The sequence below is a fragment of the Amblyraja radiata genome, chromosome 34, assembly GCF_010909765.2.
Source record: "Amblyraja radiata isolate CabotCenter1 chromosome 34, sAmbRad1.1.pri, whole genome shotgun sequence".
Taxonomy (NCBI): Eukaryota; Metazoa; Chordata; class Chondrichthyes; order Rajiformes; family Rajidae; genus Amblyraja; species Amblyraja radiata.
This window is the reverse complement of record NC_045989.1, coordinates 5,661,290-5,683,594: the sequence shown is the minus strand read 5'-3', so window position 1 is coordinate 5,683,594 and position 22,305 is coordinate 5,661,290. Positions and strand designations below refer to the sequence as shown.

At 47.9% G+C, this 22,305-nt stretch overlaps 1 protein-coding gene across 2 annotated transcripts in view; it reads right to left on the bottom strand.

The window, feature by feature from the left end:
- Nucleotides 1–19,374: 19,374 nt before the first annotated feature.
- Nucleotides 19,375–22,305, bottom strand: part of rlbp1 (retinaldehyde binding protein 1) — a 47,730-nt gene continuing 44,799 nt past the window's right edge. The window contains exons 7-8 of one of the 2 annotated variants that reach the window (XM_033050350.1): nt 21,621–21,731; nt 19,375–19,701 (exon numbers count right to left, since the gene is read on the bottom strand). In XM_033050350.1, coding sequence (XP_032906241.1) covers nt 19,549–19,701; nt 21,621–21,731 — 264 coding nt within the window. In that variant the 3' untranslated portion in view covers nt 19,375–19,548. The remainder of the gene's footprint in view (nt 19,702–21,620; nt 21,732–22,305) is intronic. The other variant, XM_033050351.1, reaches the window with a different exon arrangement.

The window sequence follows — 22,305 nt, the reverse complement described above, 5'->3', positions numbered from 1 at the left end:
CCTGGTTCTGGACTCCCCCAACATTGGGAACATGTTTCCTGCCTCTAGCGTGTCCAAACCCTTAATAATCTTATATGTTTCAATAAGATTTCCTCTCATCCGTCTAAACTCTATTGTATACAAGCCCAGCCGCTCCATTCTCTTAGCATTCTCTGTCGCCCTAAGGGCCTGTCCCACTGCGGCGACCTAATAGGCGAGCTTAGAAGAGTTTAGGAGAGTTTGAAAAAAGTGTCATGTTGAAGACTAGCTATGACCAGCTTTGGGAAAATTGGACACCGAATAGTGGAGAGTGAAGACGACCTCCCTTCGACCTCCTTCGACTATGTTGAAGACTATCTCCGACTACCTTTGACTACCCTCGACTACCTACGACTAACATGCCGACCTACTACGACCTACTTCGACTAAACATCGATTTTTTCCATGGCGACCTTTTTTTACTTGTGGGCATTTTTCAGCATGTTGAAAAATACGCCGCAACCTAGCTGAGGCATCGAGTACACGGGGACCACTCTCGAGCATGAAGGAGAGTTACAAAGACCTCCTAGGACCTCGTGTCGACCATGCTGCAAGTATGAGTCGAGGGCAAACTCGCAAGAACTCGCGGATTAGGTCGCCGCAGTGGGACAGCCACCGATCTGCTCTGGCTCTCTAACTTAAACACTAGATTCTGCAGCTTGTGTATTTTCTCTTTTGCATTAACTGATGTAAATATGCACGGCATGATTGGCCTGGATACCACACAAAAAAAAATTGTTCACTGTATCTTGGTAAACATGGTAAAAAAAAAAATAGAAATACCACAGAAGGCAGCGGAGATCATGTCATTAAATGTATTGAAGGAGATGGACTCGGTATTTATTTATCAGTGTCACGGTTACTGAGATGCACTTATAAGCTTTGCTTGTGTGCCATCCAATTGAATCACAACAATGCAATGGATTATGTATTAATGCTATAATGCTATTGAGGACTTACAAATGCTAAAGGGATCAAGGACTAAGAGGAGGAAATGGCAACAGGAAACTGATCTGGATGATCAACTGTGCTCATGTTAAATTATGCAGCAGCTTGGGCGGTGTACAGGTTAGAGTTGCTGCCTCACAGCGCCAGAGACCCAGGTTCGATCCTGACTACGGGTGCTGTCTGTACGGAGTTTGTACGTTCTCCCTGTGGCCGCGTGGGTTTTCTCCGGGTGCTCCGGTTTCCTCCCACACTGGTGGAAGACTTCCAGGCTTGTTGGTCAATTGGCTTGGTAAAATGGTAAATTGTCCCTAATGCGAAGGATCATGCTAGCGCCAGGGATCGCTGGTCAGCATGGATGCGGTGGGCCGAAGGGTCTGTTCCCATGCTTTATCTCTAAAGTCTAAAGTAAAGACAGACTGCAGATGGTGGAATCTGGAGCAAAACTGGAGATCAGCTGGAGGTCAGGATCTGTGGAGGGAATCGACAGACGGTGTTTTACATCGAGACTCTTCACCTGGACTCACTCACTGTTGCTTCTGCTGGATAGAACATCACCTATTCCTTTCCACCTGGAGATGCTGTGTGACCCGCTGAGTAACTGCAGCTTTTTCTGTCTATCTTAGCTGTGGACAGCCAGACTCTGGGCTGTGGTGGAGACAGGAGGAAGTGCAGGCCTGTGGACTAGTGGTGGGATGTTTGGGAGGAAGGGAAAATAATTCTTGGATTGGTCCTGGGGGCGGGTGGAAGTAAGTTCTGGGACGGGTCTCGGAACTGTGGCTGAAAATCCTGGCAGTCCTCGTATAAATGGTGGAAGCACGAGGAGGTTTGGTTTGGTGCGAGACCTCTCTTCCATCATTGACCAAGAACATGTTACTGGTACAAGTTCAGAAAGGATGTATGTATTCAAATGTAATGTCTATTCTAAACAAGTCATGTCATTGCATTTAAATAATCTCCTATTGTAGTGTAGGATAGCAGATGCAGTGAGGGTTGCTGGCATTTGATCTGCTGCCCTTGTCTCATGCATTGACCATGCTTGAGACAAGGGCAGCAGAGTAGTGCAGCGGGTAGTGCCGCTGCCTCACAGTGTCAGAGACCCCGGTTCGATCCTGACCTCGGGGACTGTCTGTGTGGAGTTTGCACGTTCTCCCTGTGACCGCGTGGGTTTCCTCCAGGTTCCTCCCACGTCCCAAAGACGTGTGTTTTTTTGTGGGTTAAATGTCCCCTAGTGTGTCAGGAGTGGATGGGAAAGTGGGGTAAAAATAGAACTCGTGTAAATGGCTGATGGATGGTTGGCGTTAACTCGATGGGCCGAAGTGCCTTTGTCTGTGCTGTAACTTTAAAACTGAACTGAAAGAAATTCCTGCAGCTTAAACATTAAATACCAAATGTCTCTGTATCAAATTAATTTATTATTTGCAATGGTGAATCAAAACTAGTTCGACGCAAGCTGTCCAATCTATTTTTGACTCTATGATTAACAATAATCAGATGCAGGAAGATGGGAATTAAATGTGCCTGGTGCAAAATACCACAGCAATGAGCCACACATGTCAGCAAAGATAAACTGGATTAAAAAAAATATATAAAACGACATAGTTAAAAATTAAGAAAAACACCAAAGAGGAATGTTGGACATGTGATATGTAATAGTGGTTCTAGGTATGAGTCCCACTAGACCTGCATCAAGCACGGAGATGGGAATAGAGTATTTGTTCAGAACAGGGATTCGGAGGCATTCTGGAAATAGTTCTCATGTTTCACTAGAAAAATGCCTCTTCAAATACCTAACAATGGGCAAACACTGAACCAATTTACTACAAACTCTCTCCCAATTTACAAATCTTTCGCAGCCAATAACTTTAAGCTGTTCGCATTACACAACTCTGATGCCGCGATCATCACTATTAATCTTGCAGCACATTCCAGCAGTAGAAATATTGCAACGAGCGCGCTTGTGACCAGACTTCATCCCATTGTTATCCACACTTGTTCATTCAGCCCTTTCCCAGTTCAGCTGCCTGCCAGATGTAATGTTATTTGTCCAGACTATTCCACAAACATCTGTTGCATAGTTAAACAAACATTTAAACAGCAGGAATTAGCTGAGTTATATTATCAGCCTGTAAATTCAGCCAACTCTTGTTACACTCAATGTTTCTGTTAGATTCAGCCTGGGGGTGTCAGTCCTGGGATCCTGAGCTTCATTCACCCTTGACCCAAAGGCATAGCTCATTCAAACACTTTGTTTGTTTGGCTTGCCACGACGTAGCCATTCAACATGGGCGTTCAATCTTCAAATGGGTGGCACGGTGGCGCAGCGGTAGAGTTACTACATTACAGCACCAGAGACCTGACTACGGCTGCTGTCTGTACGGAGTTTGTACGTTCTCCCCGTGACCTGCGTGGGTTTTCTCCGAGATCTTCGGTTTCCTCCCACACTCTAAAGATGTACAGGTTTGTAGGTTAATTAGTTTGGTGTAAATGTGAATCGTTCCTAGTGTGTGTAGGACAACGTTAGTGTGCGGGGATTGCTGGTCGGCGCGGACTCGATGGGCCGAAGGGCCTGTTTCCGCGCTGTATATCTGAACTAAACAGGGGAATCAATACATACAGCCAATGTCCAGTTAAACGTAGCATCATGGTAGCTCGGTGTGTGTCTCAGAGTCTGTGAAAGAATACATTGTGGTTGATCGTGTGGTGAATTCTGCATCTGCACATTGGATACAGAGTTGGAGGAAATGCCTCTTTGGTTTAGGTTCTAGATACAGCATGGAAACAGGCCCTTCAGCCCACCGAGTTCGCACCAACCATCGATCAGCCATTCACGAGTACAATTTTATCCCACTTTCGCATCCATTCCATACAAGCTGGAGGCAAATTCCAGAGGCCAATTAACCTACAAACCCACGCGTCTATAATATGTGTAGGAAGGAACTGCAGGTGCTGGTTTAAACTGAAGATAGACACAAAATGCAGGAGTAACTCAACGTGGTCATGCAGAATCTCTGGAGAGAAGGAATGGGCGGCGTTTCGAGTCGAGTCCCTTCTTTACGATGTGTGGAGCACCTGGAGGGAACACATGTGGATCCAGGGAGCAACAGCAGACAGCTGTACCTGAGGTCAGGATCGTACCCAGTTCTCTGGTGCTATGAGGCAGCAGCTCTACCAGCTGCCCCACTGTGTCGTCTGTTAGCGAAGGTACGTGCATAAAAGTCATGTCAAATGAAATGAGAATGGGACTAAATAGAGACCAGGAGATGTGAACACGAGTATTGTCTAAACGTGCATGGACCTGTGTTTACTTTGAGCTCAGGAGCACACTGACCAAGATAAATCACAGAGAGTTGTAAATGTTGTCCAGTCCATCACATGGCCCAGACCTCCCACCATAGATTCCATCTACACTTTGGGCTGCCTGGGAAAAGCAGCCAACATAATCAAACACGTACCCCAGCTTGCTCATTATTTCTTCAAGCTGCTCCATCGGGACAGAAGATACAGAAGCTTGAAAGCACACATCATCTGACTTGGGAACAGGTTCTTTGATAAGCTGGAGTGCTGTCCGATTCACCTCTACCCCATTGGGAACATTGGATCTTGTCTCTGGAACTGGTGCGCTACAATGCTGAGAACTATATCGTGCACTCTGTATCTTCACCTTCACCTTCACCCCAGCTATTGTACTTGAGTCTTGCTTGATTACATTTATGTTTTTGCATTATCTGGTCTATAGACACAAAATGCTGGAGTTAAGGCCCTGTCCCACTTTCCCGAGTTACTCGCGAACTCTCCCGAGTTTTCCCCTTGATTCAAACTCGGGGAATGTCGGGGAATGTCCGTAGCGAGGCTGCAGGAGTCCGTAGATGTTTCGTAGCGGCTCAGAATGCCAACCATAGGAACTCAGGGCATCAGGTAAGTCGGGACATTTTTTCAGCATGTTGAAAAATGTCCACGAGTAAAGAAAATAGCCCGAGTACCTACGACTGGCTATTACCGTAATTCTCCGAGTTTGAATCAAGGGGAAAACTCGGGAGAGTTCGTGAGTAACTCGGGAAAGTGGGACAGGGGCTTTACTCAGCGGGTCAGGCAGCATCTCTGCAGAGAAGGAATAGGTCGAGACCCTTCTTCGAACCGATGGTCTGCTGTCTGTCCCGCTGAGTTACTCCAGTATTTTGTGTCTATCTTCGGTTTAACCAGCATCTGCAGTTCCTTCCTACACATTAACTGGTCTTTTGGATATTATTCAAAACTGAGCTTTTCACCTGCACCTCGGTACACGCGGCAATAATGAACCTAAAGCTGCCGACGTCTCCGACAGTCATGCCCTTTGCCTCGCGTTGCATCGCTTGTCGTTGAAGGTGATTAATTTTGCTGCTGCTCCCTGCTGTGGTGTCTCTGTGAGTCGGAGATCTCCAGAGAACTGCAGCATTGTGCGGGTGCCGGGGCTGCGGGATGTGGGGTGATTTATTGTCTGGGTGGAAGCAGGAGACGTCGGATGCGAGGAGCGAGGAGCGAGGGCAGGTGGGAGGGTGAACCGGGGTAATGTCTCCAGTGTAGTGGCGCCTGCTGGCGTACGCAGAGATCGAACCTGGCGTTCGGAAGCTGCGGTCACGTCCGCGCCGTTACGGTTGCAGCTCCTAGACTGTGGAACAGCATCCCTCTTCCCATCAGAACTGACCCCTCCATCGACCCCTTTAAGTCTAGACTAGACACTTACCTATTCTCCCAAGCCTTTCTTGACGTCCTCTGAGCGAGGGCTATATGTATATATGTATGTAGTTTGTTTGTTTGTTTGTACTATTCTTATCAAGAATGTAAAGCACTTTGGCCAACGAGAGTTGTTTTTTAAATGTGCTATATAAATAAATGTGACTTGACGTGACGTGACTCGGGAGGGGCTGCTTGTTTCGCGCAGTTTTTCACTTGCGCGCGTTAGTTCTGCGCTGACCACCGTTATGGGCAGATGTGTCTGAAGAACCTGTATACTGGATATCGAACTTTTGAATAAAGATCTGTTGAAAACTCCAGTAGTCGTTTCTCAGAACAATAAACCAGCGTCTTCAAGGTCGGCTGCAGGAGGCAGTCCCGGGACACAAAGATGGTCGGGCGAGGAGAGGAGAGGGATCACGGGAACTACTCCAGTACATCGACCGGACTTTGCACTTTGAATAATAGCGGCAATAATATCAGAGCCAGCATGTGTAATATATGCAAAATGAATTTCACTGTGCATTTGCATATGTGACAAATAAATTTCGAATTCTTTCATTCTACTTTTCGATCCCATCCCTGGTATCACCTGCCTCCCTCCACCGCTCTCTCCAATGTGTGTCCCACCTTGTGGCGATTAGTTTAGTTTAGTTTATTATCACATCAGGTGCAGTGAAAAGATTTTTTGTTGCGTGCTATCCAGTCTGTAGGAGGATTACACGTTACAAGCAAGTTGTCCACTGTGTACAGATACAGGATAAAGGGAATAACGTTTAGTGCAATATAAAGTCCAGTACAGTTGTCCGAGGTCCAATGAGGTAGATAGTAGCTCAGCACTGCTCTCTAGTTGTGGTAGGATGATTCAGTTGCCTGATAGCAGCTGGGAAGAAACTGTCCCTCAATCTGGAGGTGTGCGTTTTCACGCTTCTGTACCTCTTGCCCGGTGGGAGAGGGGAGGAGAGGGAGTGACCGGGGTGAGACTGGTCCTTGATTATGCTGCTGGCCTTGCCAAGGCCACCACCTCTGTTCTAATCAGAGAGACTGAGAACCGTTGAAGTTCAAAGGCATCTTTGGGGCATCTTTTACCCAAAGTCCCATAAAGCCAAAAGCCAGGAAGACGAATGGTTAAAAAAGACCAAAGTGCTGGACGATCACAGCGTGTCAGGCAGCATCTGTGGAGGGAATGGACAGACAATGTTTTGTACTGGGTTACAGCTTTAATACATGAGTAATTGATACTGCAGAGAAGCAGTCCATTTGGCCCATCGCTCCAATGCCGCCCATCATGCCAATCTATACTAACCCCACTTGTGGCGATTATCTTGCCACATGTTACCACAGGGTACAGTGAAAAGCTTTTTGCTGTGTGCTTTGGAGTAAGTACATATTATAAGCAACCCGTCCGCAGTGTACTGGCTCTAACTCTGAGGCAATTTAATTTAGAGTCTGTCACCACTCTCTGATAAAGCTCACATTTCCTCCTCTCCGTGAGTCCCAGACTCTTGACTCCGTCTGTGTCTGTGTCTCTGGCAGCCAGCTGCAACAGCCAAACAAATCCATGGTAGCTTCACCCCTTGCTCATTGTAAGTTCGTGAACTTATCGCAGATCTGTGCTACAGCACAAACAGTGAGCTGAAGAAAGTGTCTAAACATCTTGCACCAAAGAAAATTCACAACCCATTTTGTGTTCACTATTGTGGTCAGTAACTGCGCTGAGATCAGTCCACAATTAAAGCAACACCTGTCAAAAAAAAACCTCTTAACAATTAAATCTTTGTAACGTGGTCGCTTGAGCCGTACCACCTCGCGGGGCCGGTCCCACTTCGATCGCTGGAGCCGTATGGAGTTGAGCGGAGCTGGCCCCGACATCACGCGGGGCTCCGAAAAACCGCCTCGACGCCGTGTCACTCATTCGACCTCCGCGCGGCTCCTGCTTCTGGTTTGGTCGTGCTTGCCGCATGCAGGCGTATGCTGGTGGGACAGGCCCTTTAGGTTGCGCTTGCCGCATGCAGGCGCATGCTCGTGGGACCGGCCCTTTAGGTCGCGCTTGCCGCATGCAGGCGCATGCTCGTGGGACCGGCCCTTTAGGTCGCGCTTGCCGCATGCAGGTCGCATGCTCGTGGGATAGGCCCTTTAGTACATTCTCCCTGTGACCTGCGTGGGTTTTCTCCGGGTGCTCCGGTTTCCTCCCACACTCTAAAGATGTACAGGTTTGTAGGTAAATTGCCTTGTGTAAATTGTCCCTAGTGTGTAGGACAGTGCTTGTGTAGTGCGCTGATCAGTGCCGAATTGGGGCTCCAAAGGGCTCGTTTCCGCGCTGCATCTCTAAAATCTGGTCCATATTCTTTCAGAAACAAAGATGGTAGTTTATACCAAAGACAGACACAAAGCGCTGGAGTAACCCAGCGGGTCAGGCAGCATCTATGGAGAGAATCGATCCAGAGATACTGCCTGATCCGCTGAGTTACTCAAGCACTTTGTGCCTATCAAACTATATCTTTTATCTGTGCTACGTTGGTTCATCGAGATGGGGTGTGTTTGTGCGAGAAAAAATGGAATATTTGTAAAAACTAGATTCAAAGTCACGATTTTTTTAGAAGGTGTGTTCCCCAACATGCCTCAACCACGGTGATGAACAATAGATTTAAATTAGATGAAGAAGGGTCCCAAATCAAAATGTTACCTATCCATGTCTCCAGAGATGCTGCCTGACCTGCTGTCACTCCAGTACTTTGTGCCTTTTTATTTTTTGTAAACCAAGCGTCTGCAGTTCCTTGATTCTACAGAGTTAAATTTGCATGTTTTATGACACCATGTATCCCAAAGCAATGGACTGAAATTGGAAAGGTGAAGCAGTTTAGTTTAGTTTAGGTTAGTTTAAACAGCGCAGAAACAGGCCCTTCGGCCCACTGGGTCTATGCCGACCAGCGATCCCCGCACACTAGCAGTGTCCGACATCACACTAGTGACAATTTACAATTTTTCTGAAGTCAATTAACCTACAAACCTGTACGTCTTTGGACTGTGGGAGGAAACCGGAGCACCCGGAGAAAACCCACGCGGTCACGGGGAGAACGCACGTACAAGCTCCGTACACACAGCACCCGTGGTCATAATTGAACCCGGGGCTCTGGCAGAAACTCTACCTCTGCGCCACCGTACCGTGCAACACTTTAGATTCCCGGAGAATTATCTGCCATCGCACGTTTAACCTGAGCCACAGGCGGGGTAACAGCTTGACTTGAACCTCACCTAAGTCTACTCAATGTGCTCAGTTCTAATTCATAGCCAGGATTTCAATATGCCCCTTTGCAAGTGGAGGTGTGGATTGATCTCTGTACATTGTATTCCAAACACCCTGTACACATGTTAAAACTCTTTGCACAAATATTCAATGGCAGATTTACGAGCAGCGAAACAGTCTGTTAATTTGATCTGTTTGTTAAAAATCAGCCACTTGAGACCATCAGAGGCAGTTTGCTGCAAGTGGTGGGCCTCTAGCACCCTCTGCTGTCTGTTCACATTACTGCGGTGCAGGTCCACTGACCCAAAGCAGACAGCCTGAGGCTTCTGCCCGAGTAGACTGCCTGCCCCTATTCCAGACTGATATCCGTGCCCACGTGCCACAGGAGAGGGAGCATGCAGTGTCCATGGGGACTTTGGAGGCCTCCCGTGAACGCAGGTCGTCAAGGGGGCTCGGAGTGCGTCGCAGATAGGGCTGACAACGTTGTAATCTGAAGGTCGATGTTTGCAAACTGTATGAACTGCTGTTTTGATGAATGTGGTAGAAAAAGAAACTGCAGATGGACCCAGAATGCTGGAGTAACTCCGCGGGTCAGGCAGCATCTCTGGAGAAAAGGAATAGGTGACATTTCAGGTCGAGACCCTTCTTCATACTGAGAGTCAGGAGAGAGGGAAACCAGAGGGATGAAAAGGTGCAGAACATCTAGTTTTCATGTGTGAGAAGGAACTGCAGATGCTGGATTACACCAAAGATACACACAAAATGCTGGAGTCATTCAATGTGATCATGGCTGATCATCCCCAATCAGTACCCCGTTCCTGCCTTCTCCCCATATCCCCTGACTCCGCTATTTTTAAGAGCCCTATCTAGCTCTCTCTTGAAAGCATCCAGAGAACCCGCCTCCACCGCCCTCTGAGGCAGAGAATTCCACAGACTCACCACTCTCTGTGAGAAAAAGTGTTTCCTCGTCTCTGTTCTAAATGCCTTACTCCTTATTCTTAAACTGTGGCCCCTGGTTCTGGACTCCCCCAACATTGGGAACATGTTTCCTGCCTCTAGCATGTCCAAACCCTTAACAATCCTATATGTTTCAATGAGATACCCTCTCATCCTTCTAAACTCCAGAGTGTACAAGCCCAGCTGCTCCATTCTCTCAGCATATGACAGTCCTGCCGTCCCAAGAATTAACCTTGTAAACCTATGCTGCACTCCCCCAATAGCTAGAATGTCCTTCCTCAAATTAGGGGACCAAAACAGCACACAATGTTCTCCACGGATGCTGCCTGACCCGCTGATGTATTCCCACACCGTATCTTTATTTTTTTGATTAACGCAGTACTTTGTAAACTGAATTTGTAATAAATAAGCTCCTTGTTAGGGAGGGGGAGAAGCACACAGCCTTGAGAAAACCTTAAGCCGCAAACATTACTAAAGGAATTGTCTTTAGTTTCCATATTAAATTAAAATAAAATCCTTTTCTACTGGGGTGTGTTGTGAAACTAATGATTTGAGGGGATTTTAATGTCTGAGGATCGATTTGAATGTTGAATTGTCATCTCATCTATATACGATATCTATATAACTCCATTCTTTTACCTCATTTGTTCCTTTCTCTCGGAGATATAGAACCACTGAACCTTTTGCTAAGTCGAAGATAGACACAAAAAGCCGGAGTAACTCAGCGGGTCAGCCAGCATAGAGTGATGCAGCGTGGAAACAGGCCCTTCGTAACAACTTGCCCAACACCGGACAACATGTCCCAGCTACACCAGTCCCACCTGCCTGCGTTTGGTCCAAACCTGTCCTATCCACGTACCTGTCTAACTGTTTCTTAAGGGTTGGGGATAGATAGTCCCAGCCTCAACTGCCTCCTCTGGCAGCTTGTTCCGTACACCCACCACCCTTTGTGTGAACAGGTTACTCCTCAGATTCCTATCTCTGGAGAAAAGGAATAGTTGGCGTTTTTCAGGTTGAGACCCTTGTTCAGACACGGGCTAACTCACTGGGATAAGCAAGCCCTTGAGCTTTCCTGGATGTTGTGTGACTCCCACTGATCCTAGGGCCGGTAATCGGGAATGGAATGCTGCACATGATGGAGGTGGGGAAGGGCCCAGACGCTGTTAACTCTGAAACATTCTCCAGCAAATTCCTTGAAATGAACCCCTGGCCCCGAAGAATGAGTGATTATGGTGTTATTAAACACCTCAATGGACCGCTGTCTGGGGCAACGTTTCTTAATCATTGGCATGTGTCCGAGTGCATCAGCATTCATTTCCTGAAGGAATCTGACCCCGTTCCCTGGCCTGGGTTTTGCAGCAAATACAGGAGCCTTCATCCACGCTGCACAAGAGGCAATTCTCCAACGCCTCCATCTCTGGCTCTGCACTGACAGGGGCGGTATTCAGAGCGGAGTCTGCATTTGAACAGGAGAAATTCACTCTTCCATACCTGAGCGGTCGATTTGACAGAAGTGTTTAAAATGATGAAGGGTGAGGTTAGACAAGGCAAAATGGGGGCTTGATGTTATTGACGTCTGGAATGAGGGACTGAATGCAGGACATTTAGTGAGAGTAAACCTTTTGATGTACAAGATGGGTGGGAGATTGCAACATTCACGTGGTCCGCCCGCCCTGTTTCAACCAATGCAACACAATCAAATAAGATCAAATAGAACAAGTTGTCGTACAACTTTAGGCTGTGCACGCCACACGCAAGAAGAAGATGTACAAGATGCTGCGACTGTGGTAAACACACGCAGTTACACTTCATTGAGAAGGAAAGAACGTCAGACACTGGTTTAAATGGCAGGCACAAAATGCTGGAGTAACTCAGCGGGACAGGCAGCATCTCTGGAGAGAAGGAATGGGTGACGTTTCAGGGCGAGACCCTTCAGACTGCCTACACTTTACTGTGATGGCTCTGCCTAGATTTAGGAATAGGGTCATCGAGAGTCACACAGAGATACGAGTGTCTGATCAAGGGTCTCCACCCGAAACGTCACCTGTTCCTTTTCTCCGGAGATGCTGCCCGACCCGCTGAGTTACTCCAGCTTTTTGTGTCCACCCCACACAGAGATATACTATGGAGATAGGCCCTTTGGCCCATCGAGTCCGTAATGACCTGCAACCACCCATTGACACAATCGTACACTAATCTAACCCAAGCTTATTCACTACATATTCTCCTCCATGCCCACTAGATTGTAGTGGCCCACTCGCCCTCACACAGGGGGCAATGAACCGACTAACCCACACGTCTTTGGGACACAGAGGTAAGCAGATCACCTGAGGATTGAACAATGGTACATAGATATGACAGGTTTGGAGGGATAAGGGCCAAACACAGAACTAGTGTAGATGGAACATGTGTCCACAATTCTTGGATGGAGCCGTTCCCAAGCCAAGCTGAGATGCATCCTGATAAGATGATTTCTGTGGGCTGGGCTGCGTGTGTGGAAATGTGGAAACAAAGCTACCTCACACACGAGAGTACGTATGATTATATCGTTATCTCCTTTAAAGAATGACCCATGATGACAAGTGACCAGGAGCTAATGAAAGACAGGCCAGCCACTGACATGCCGTTCCCATCCGCTTGCATTTCTAACATTCCTTGTTGTACAAAGCGATATCTTGTGGATGGGGGAGTGAGTCCCAGTTACCCTCGACATACCCCAGTCCACTGGAAATGTTCAGATCACAAAACATACCCTGTCTCACACTGAAACACAAATCTATTTCACATCAAGGGGTGGCACGGTGGCGCAGCGGTAGAGTTACTGCCTGACAGTGACAGACACCCATGTTTGAACCTGACCACGGGTGCTGTCAGTGTGGCGTTAGTACCTTCTCCCTATGGCCTGCATGAGTTTTTTCCCCCGGGTGCTCCAGTTTCCTCCCACACTCCAAAGACGTCCAAGTTTGTCGGTAAATTGGGTTTGGTAACTTTTGTAAATTGTCCCCGGTGTGTGTAGGATAATGCTGGTGCACGGGGATCGCTGGTCGTCGCGGGCTCGATGGGCCGAAGGGCCTGTTTCCCCACTGCATCTCTTGAATCAAGTTGAATGCAAGAGGAAAGCATGCAATTAATGCAAGGCCCTTTAATGCACAGGGTCTTGGGGTCCATGTCCATAACTCCATGAGCGCAGCGACATGGATAGATAGTGTGGTAAAGACAGGGGAACGAGGAACTGCAGATGGGTAGGAAGGAACTGCAGATGCTCGTTTAAATGTCACCCATTCCTTCTCTCCAGAGATGCTGCCTGCCCCGCTGAGTTACTCCAGCGTTTTGTGTCTATCCAAGGAACTGCAGATGATGGTTTACAAAGAAAACACAGTGCTGGAGTAACTCAGCAGGTCAGGCACATCTCTACCTTCATCACTCTGGGCATTGAGTATAAGCATCGGCGGGCAGCGCGGTGGCGCAGCAGTAGAGTTGCCCCCTTACAACGCCAGAGACACGGGTTCGCTGTCTATACAGAGTTTGTACGTTCTCCACGTGACCTGCGTGGGGTTTTTTCCCGAGATCTTCGGTTTCCTTCCACACTCCAAAGACGTACAGGTTTAAAGGTTAATTGGCTTTGGTAAATATGTAGATTGTCCCTAGTGTGTGTAGGATAGTGTTAATGTGCGGGGATCACTGGTCGGTGCGGACTCAGCAGGCCGAAGAACCCACGCTCTGTCTCTAAACTAAACTAAACTCCACCGCTCAAATCACATTGTCACCCATTGCTTTTGGTCGTTCAATGTCAAATTTTATCCAGTGATATCATTCGGAGTAGAAAATCCCTCTGGATCCTCTTAAATGTCTGTATTAGTGGCAGCTGTTTGTGTGGGGGTGATCTATGGAAGCAGAAAGCCTTGAATAAAAAAATGACACAAAGTGCTGGAGTAACTCAGTGGGTCAGGCAGCATCTCTGGAGAACATGGAGAGGTGACGTCTCGGGGGTGGGACCCTTCTTCAGACTGATTGTGGCGGGTAGGGGCGAAGACAGCTGCAAGAGAGGAGGGGGCAGGACAAGGCCTGGCGAGCAGTTGTGGGTACAGGAGGCAGGCTGTTGGTTGGATATAAGCCAGAGATGGAAAGACTAAAGGGGTGAGATAAGGTTAGACGAGTTGCAGATTGTGAAGTCAGAGACAGGAATGGAGGGGGAGGGAGAGGGGAAAGGGGGGGGGGAGAGCATAAATGGGCTTGAGTCCTGACAGGGGATAGCGAAATGGGGGGGAAGGGAAGAGGGGGAGGGGAAAAGAGGGGGAGGGGAGGGGAAGTAGACAAGGAGGGCATTAAGTGAGGCGTGTTTTTGACGTTACTTAAAATTGGAGAATCCAGTGTTCACACAGTTGGGTGGTAAGCTACCCAAGCATTGAGTGAGATGCTTTGAATTATAATATGCATGACCTTCTGGGACAGGGGCGGTAGAAGTGTTGACTGTGGACAATACTGTGGCCTCCACTGTTTTTAAATGTTTGTGAAATGATTTAAATGTACTCAGCTGCGAGAAAGGCTTGCACACCCGATTATGGCCCCATTCTGATTCACTGGAGTCTTAACATCAATATTGTAAAATCCCAAAATATAGGTGGTGATTTTTCTCAGGTAACTTCCGCTCCCCCCATCGCAGCACCAATGCAGTCCCAGACCAGCCGTGAGGCATCATAAACTCCGCTTGCATGCATGCATGCATGCAGGGGGGAAAGATTCAATTGGAACCTGAGGAGTAACATTTTCACACATAGGGTGGTGGTTGTATGGAACAAGCTGCTGGAGGAGGTAGTTGAGGCAGGGACTGTCACAACATTAAAGAAACATTTAGACAGTTACATGGATAGGACAGGTTTAAAGCGATAGGGGCCAAATGCTGGCAGGTGGGTCTAGAGTAGATGGGACATGTTGGTCGGTATGAGCAAGTTGGGCCGAAAGGCCTGTTTCCACACTAGATGACTCCATTCAGATTCAGTGACAGTTTCTTCCCATCCGTTATCAGGCAACTGAACCATCCTACCAACAACCAGAGAGCAGTCCTGAACTACTATCTACCTCATTGGAGAACCTCGGATTATCTTTGATTGGACTTTACTGGACTTTATCTTGCATGTTGGTCAGTGTGGGCAAGTTGGGCCGAAGGGCCTGTTTCCACACTGTGTGACGCTGCATAATATCACCCTTTGTGCGTATCTACCTTCAGGCACGGACTGGTTCCACCAAGATGCAGCACAGAACGCCACAGGAGATCCTTCTTCCCTGTGGCTATCAAACTGTACAACTCCTCCCCCTTCTGTCGTGGGGCAGACTGACTCCCTCTCCCCCGCCCCCCCCCAATCTTTGCACAGCCCCCAAGCTTCTCCACTCATCACTTTAATTTAATGTTTCATGTATTTTGTGTTTTATGACTGGTGGCAGATCAATTTCCCTCCTGGGATAAATAAAATTCTATCGCATCGTAATCCGTGTTGCTGTAAAAACCACTTCACGTGTACAGCGACAGAGCAAGGCAGTGCTGGCGGATATTTGTACCCTTTCACCTCCAACAAAAGAACTGATGTCCCTAAACCACTGCTAACTGAAGGGCCTGTCACACCTGGCCTTCATTTGCGCGTAATTTACGGGACATCATTAACGTGGCACAACGCACGCATCGTGACACGCACGTGATGCGCGCATGGTGCGTGATGACATAGGCAGTGACGCGCGGTGTCACAGGATTTTGTGTTGCACAAAATCTTCACGCGCCATCTGCATGATGCGCAAATGACGGCCAAGTGGGACTGGCTCTAAACTCTCCAGGTTGTCAAAGCCCAGCCCCACAGCTGTAGGTGTGATGGTGTCACCATGTAGCGGCTACCATGGTTTACTACAGTTACTCCAGCATTCTGTGTCTATACAGGGTTTAAATCCCACCATAATCCTTTGTGCATTTGCAAAGCAAGTAACATGCAGTCAGTTAAAGTCACTGTGATATTGTCAGGTTACACTATTTTTACAGCTTGTCCACTAACATCTTCTGGAGAAGGGCTCCCTCCCCCCTGAGTATCTTAATCTAACTTTTGACTGAATTTCCCGACTTATTTACCACTAAACAGAAGGAGGATATTTGGCCAAATTGAGGACGTGCTGGCTCACACCAAAGCAATAACTATATAAAGGGCCTGTCCCACTTTCCTGAGTTAGTCACGAATTCTCCCGAGTTTTCCCCTTGATTCAAACTCGCAAAATGTTCGTAACGAGGCCGTAGGAGTCCGTGGATATATCGTAGCGGCTCGTTATGCCGGCCGCAGGGACTCGTTATGCCGGCCGCAGGGACTCGGGGCTATTTTTTTACTCGTGGACATTTTTTATCAGGCTGGAAAAAACGTCCCTACTTACCTGATGCCCCGAGTACATAAATGTCCTCGGGGCATCAGGTAAATCGGGAGAATTTGTGAATAACTCGGGAAAGTGCGACAGGCCCTTAACTGGAGTGTAGAAATAATGTGTGAATGAGTGATCAATGCCTAGCATGTACTCGGTGGGCTGAAGGGCCTGTGTCCATGTTGCATCACTAAATTAAACTAAACTCCATGGGGTGAATGCACAGACCCTTTTCCCCAGGGTAGGGGAGACAAAAACCAGAAGACAGGTTTATTCAAAGTATTCAAAGGTATTCAAAGGTATTTTATTGGTCACATTCACATACACCGAGGTGTAATGAAGTGAAATGCTTTTTGCCATTTTGCAGCACACAAAAGAATACAGACATAACACCAATGAGAGTCTTAAACACAAAGAACATCCCCCCACAATGGCTCCCACCATGAGGGAAGGCACAAAGTCCAGTCCCCAACCCCAGTTCACCCATAGTCGGGCCTATTGAGGCCTCCACAGTTGCCTCTACGGAGGCCCGATGTTCCTGGCCGTTCTCGCCGGGTGATGTTGCTCCGGCGTCGGGAGAATCCTCCCAGCGGCATGGGAACTCTGGAACGGCCGCCTCCGTACTGGAGACCGCGGCTTACGAAGCCGACAAGGCCGCGCCGGATGGAGCTCCACAACTGGCGATCTCGTCGCGAGATCCCAGGCTCCCGGTGTAAAGTTCGGCGCCGCCGCCCGCAGCTGGCCGCTCCTCAGACCCGCAGCTCCGCGATGTTGTTCCCGGCGGTCTCAGCTCACCGGAGCTCCAGCGCGGCGACCCAGGCAAGGCATCGCCCGCTCCACGATAGCGCTCCAGCGCTGTGCCGCCGCCGAAGCCGAGGTTCTGGGCGGTCCCCGACAGGAAACGCCGCTCCAGGCCCGCTGGTAGGCCGCGAGGACGGGTCGAAGCTGCAGGCCGGAGAAAAGCTGCCTCTCCGACCAGGTAGGGACCCTGAAAGGCAGTTTCCCCCTTTCCCACCCCCCACCCCCCACACAAAAAAGTCTAGACCTCCAAACAAAACACTTTAACTAACTAAAAATAAAAATAAAACGGTGAAAAGACAGACAACTTTAAGGTGAGAAGGGTAAGATTTAATAGGAACCTGAAGGGCAACCCAGAGGGTGGTGGGTATATGTAACGAGCTGCCAGAGGATATAGTTGAGGCTGGTACTATAACTATTTAAAAGACACTCGGACAGGCACATGGATAAGAAAGATTTTAGAGGGACATGGACCAAACGTGAGCAAATTGGTCACCTTATTTGGGGCATCTTGGTCAGCAGGAATGAGTTGGGCTGAAGGGCCTGTTTCTGTGCTGTGATTCAATATGTATGAAATAATAGGCCACTGTCTTACAACTAGTGAAGCAGTGTTTTGCCATGGAAACGGGCCCTTCAGCCCTACTAGCCCTACTAGCCCATGCCGGCCAACATGCCCTATCCACACTTTTCCCAACTACCCGCGCTTAGCCCATAACCCTCTAAACCTATTAAAGATGGCGGAGTCAGAGGATCTGGGGAGAAGGCAGGAACAGGGTACTGATTGTGGATGATCAGCCATGATCACATTGAATGGCGGTGCTGGCCAGAAGGGCCAAATGACCTACTCCTGTACCTATTGTCTATTGTCTATCCATACAGCTGTCCAAAAATGTATCTTAAACGTAAAAATAGTACCTGCCTCAACTACCTCCTTTGGCAGCTCATCCCATATACCCACCATGCCCAGTGTAAAAAGGTTACCCCTCAGATTCCTATTAGATTTACCCCCCCCCCCCTCACCTTAAACCTATGTCCTCTTGATTTTGAATTCTCCTACTCTGGGCAAAAGACTTCATTTATCCGATCTATTCCTCTCATGATCTTGTTCACCTCTATAAGATCACCCCTCATTGTCCTGCTCTCCAAGGAATAAAGTCCTGGCCTGCTAAACCCTGTAGCTCAGGACCTCGAGTCCTGGCAACATCCACATAAATCTTCTCTGCACCTTGTTCTGCTTGACAACACCTTTCCTATACCATGGTGACCAAAACTGAACACAATGTGGCCTCACCAATGTCTTGTACAAATACAACATGACTGTACAACTGCTATGTACATCCCCTCGCTCACTGTTCCTCCCACACGCTAGCCGTTGTACTATGTCACCTTGTTGCGTTTCACTGTCTGTAACTCATTTTCACCCACGCCACAGCCAACAGTGGACCATTGTGGGCTCCACCTTTCCTTGATCGCCTTCCTTTTTGCATATCTTTCATTCATTTGTTCTATGTACCTTCCATATCTCTCGTTTCCCTCTCCCCTGACTCTGTCTGAAGAAGGGTCTCAACCCCGAAACGTCACCTATTCCTTTTCTCCAGAGATGCTGCCTGGCCCGCTGAGCTACTCCAGCTTCTTGTGTGTACTATCTATACTCAATGCTCTGACTGTTGAAGGCCAATAGTCTTCTTGACCGCCCTATCTACCTGTGATGTAACATTCGCTTTGCCTTCATAGCAACACGTGTGTTTCTACTGATTTTAACTTTGACGATAAAGGAGCCGAGAGCTGGTTCCAGTGTGGAATAAAGTCAGTTACACAATGAGAATTGGGGACAGCTCGTGTTGAACCGTGCAATGCTTTATTCGGACAGTTTTGAAAAAATTATTCGCAGATCAGGAGTGGAGGGAGAAATGGAGTTAAAATTTCAGGTGTATAACTTTCAACTGGTTAACAGCTGGAAGTTCATTGACCTGAAATGTTAACTCTGCTCCCCTCTCCACAATCACTGCACAAACCATTGCGAAATAGGTGGTGCAGCAGTAGAATTGCTGCCTTACAGCGCCAGAGACCAGGGTTCTATCCTGACCACGGGTGCTGTCTGTACGTTCTCCCCGTGAACTGCGTGGGTTTTCCCCGGGTGCTCTGGTTTCCACCCACACTCCAAAGGCGTACAGGTTCGTAGGCTTTATTGGCTTGGTATAAAATTAAATTGTCCCTAAAGTGTGTAGGATGGTGCTGGTGTGCGGGGATCGCTGGTCGCTGCGGACTCGCCGGGCCTGTTTCTGCGCAGTATCTCTAAAATAAACTAAACTAAGAGGATGTTCTGTTTTTGTTTCAGATATCCAGCATCTGCAGTTCTTTATTTGTTGTTGCTTTTTGAAAACCAAATCCTGTGGTACCCAGTTTGCAATTCATTCCCCCCCCCCCCCCCCCCCCCCCCCCCCCCTATTTAAGGCTTCTCTCAATGCCATTTGTGGTGCTTATAGGGCAGTATCTTCCGACTCAGTGCCGAAGATTTTCTCAGCTATTATTTTGCCGTTGTATTTCGCCTGGCTCCCTCCAAATTCTTCTGGGAGAATATCAGCATCAATTTCCTTAAAAAACGATTCCAGCTCCTCACCATGCACATGCACCTGGAAGAAATGATCGGTGATTATTGAGTAGTAATGAACTGTAGATGCTGGTCTACACTGAAGATAGATACAAACTGCTGGAGTAACTCAGCGGGACAGGCAGCACATCTGAAGAGAAGGAATGGGTGACGCTTCGAGTTGGGTCTGAAGAAGGGTCTCGACCCGAAACCTCACCCATTCCTTCTCTCCAGAGATGCTGCCCGTCCCGCTGATGACTCCAGCATTTTGTGTCAGTAATTGGTGGTGATTTATCGTCTTAGATAATTCAGGTGCAATCAAACCAATAGATAGAGTGGCAAAGAAGGCATATGCTACTCATAAGTTCATGTTCATGTTAAAGGAGCAGAATTAGGCCATTTGGCCCATCAAGTCTACTCCACCATTCCATCATGAATGATCTATCTTTCCCTCCTAACCCCATTCTCCTGCCTTCTCCCCATTACCCCTGACACCTGTACTAATCAAGAATTTATCAAACTCCATCCATTGACTTGGCCTCCACAGCCGCCTGTGGCAATGAATTCCACAGATTCACCACCCTCTGACTAAAGGAATTACTCCTCATCTCCTTTCTAAAGGCACGCCCTTTTATTCTGAGGCTGTGGCCTCTGGTCCTAGACTCTCCTACTAGTGGAAACATCCTCTCCTCATTCATTCAGGCAGCATCTCTGGAGAAAAGGAATGGGTGATGTTTCGGGTGGAGACCCTTTTTCAGACTGAGAGGGGGAAGGGAAACGAGAGATATAGATGGTGATGGAGAGATGTAGAACAAATGAATGAAAGATATGCAAAAAAGTAAAGATGATAAGGAAACAGGCCATTGTTAGCAGTGAGCTAGGTGAAAACAAGTTACAGACAATGAGACACAACAAGACAATGATGAAGCTGGTATGACTGGGTGGGGGAGGGATGGAGAGAGAGGATGCATGGGTCACCCAAAGTTGGGGAAACCAAGATTCTGCACTCTGTATCTTCCCCTTTGCTCTACCTATTGGTATTGAGTTTGACCTGATTATATTTATGTATAGTATATCTGATTGGATTGAATAGCATGCAAAACAAACCTCTTCACTGTACCTCGTTACATGTGACAATAATAAACATAAACCTATATCTATCACCAAGACGGACAAATTCTAACACCTGCTACTATTTGTCTTCACAGATGTCTCAGCTCAGCTGCTGTTGTGTCTTGTTCAGTTTAATGTAGAGACACAACATGGAAACAGGCCCTTCAGCCCACCAAGTTTTACATTGGTCCACTTTCATATCAACTTCCTACACACTTGGGGGCAATTTACAGAAGCCAATTAACCTACAAACCCACACGTGTGTGGGATGTGGGAGGAAACCGGAGCACCTGAAGAAAACCCAGGCAGCCGCAGGGAGAACGTGCAAACTCCACACAGACAGTACCCGCGGTCAGGATTGGTCTCTGGCGCTGTGAGGTAGCAGTACCACCCGCTGCGCCACTGTGTCGGCTCTTTTCTTCCAGTTTGTAACATCTGCGGACTTGCTCCCGCCACTGGTTCTCCTGGCCAGCCCCCCCATCTTCCAGTCTCTGCACGCTGAAACCTAGCAAACATCCTGCTCCCCTCATCCTAGCATCCTGTAACATTAAACTCTGAGCCAGCACCAGTTGCAATATGCACCTGAGAACTGTCGACATTCACACCTCTGATATATTTGGCAGGTAGACAAAAATGCTGGAGAAACTCAGCGGGTGAGGCAGCGTCTCTGGAGCGAAGGAATAGGTGACGTTTCGGGTTGAGACCCTTCAATTGTCCCTAGTGTTTGTAGGATGGTGTTAATATGCGGGAATCGCTGGTCGGCGCGCACTCGGTGTTTCTGCACTGTATCTCTAAACTAAACTAAAACTGTTTAAAGGAACATTCAGTGCCATTGAGTTCTGTACTTACCCTCTCCAGCAGTTTGCCCTTCAAGAAAGGCTTGACCATATTGTAGGTGGTGGTGAAGTACCAAGGCTGATGGATAAAGTGTACCGCTTTAAACCGAGCAGGAAAGGAATCCTAGAGAGAGGAACCAACGTGAAATAATCAAATTAATCGCAGAGTTTCCTCGTCTGCGCTGCGTATACTTATATGACTTACGGTGGAACTACCGAATGGTGACAGACAAAATATCCCATCGCTCAGCAGCCGAGGTATGGTTTTATAAATAAAGAAAATCAAAACATCCACATTGGTTGTAGAAGATCCTTTGAAGTAACTTGATCGAAGATGGTTGGCATGGACTTGGTGGGCCGAAGGGCCTGGTTCATTGCCGTGTCTCCAAAGTTAATGCTAATCTAAATTGCCAGAACCTCCATGGAGCTTTGAGGTCCAGGTCTCAGATGTATTGAGGAAGTCCATGAGGTTTGTGCTGGGTTTGAGGTCTTGACCATCAAACACTCTTTCTCTGAGTTGGTCTTCAGCGGTCCTGATGCACTGAAGCCAATGGTGAATTTTAACACCAATGTCGGCCTTCAGCAAAGCACTGGCTCTCCAGACATGGTTACTGGATGATCTTTTCCAATGTCCTGTTGTAAAGTCAGACAGGGTGGAAACAGGCCCTTCAGCCCAACATGCCCACACCGGTCAACAT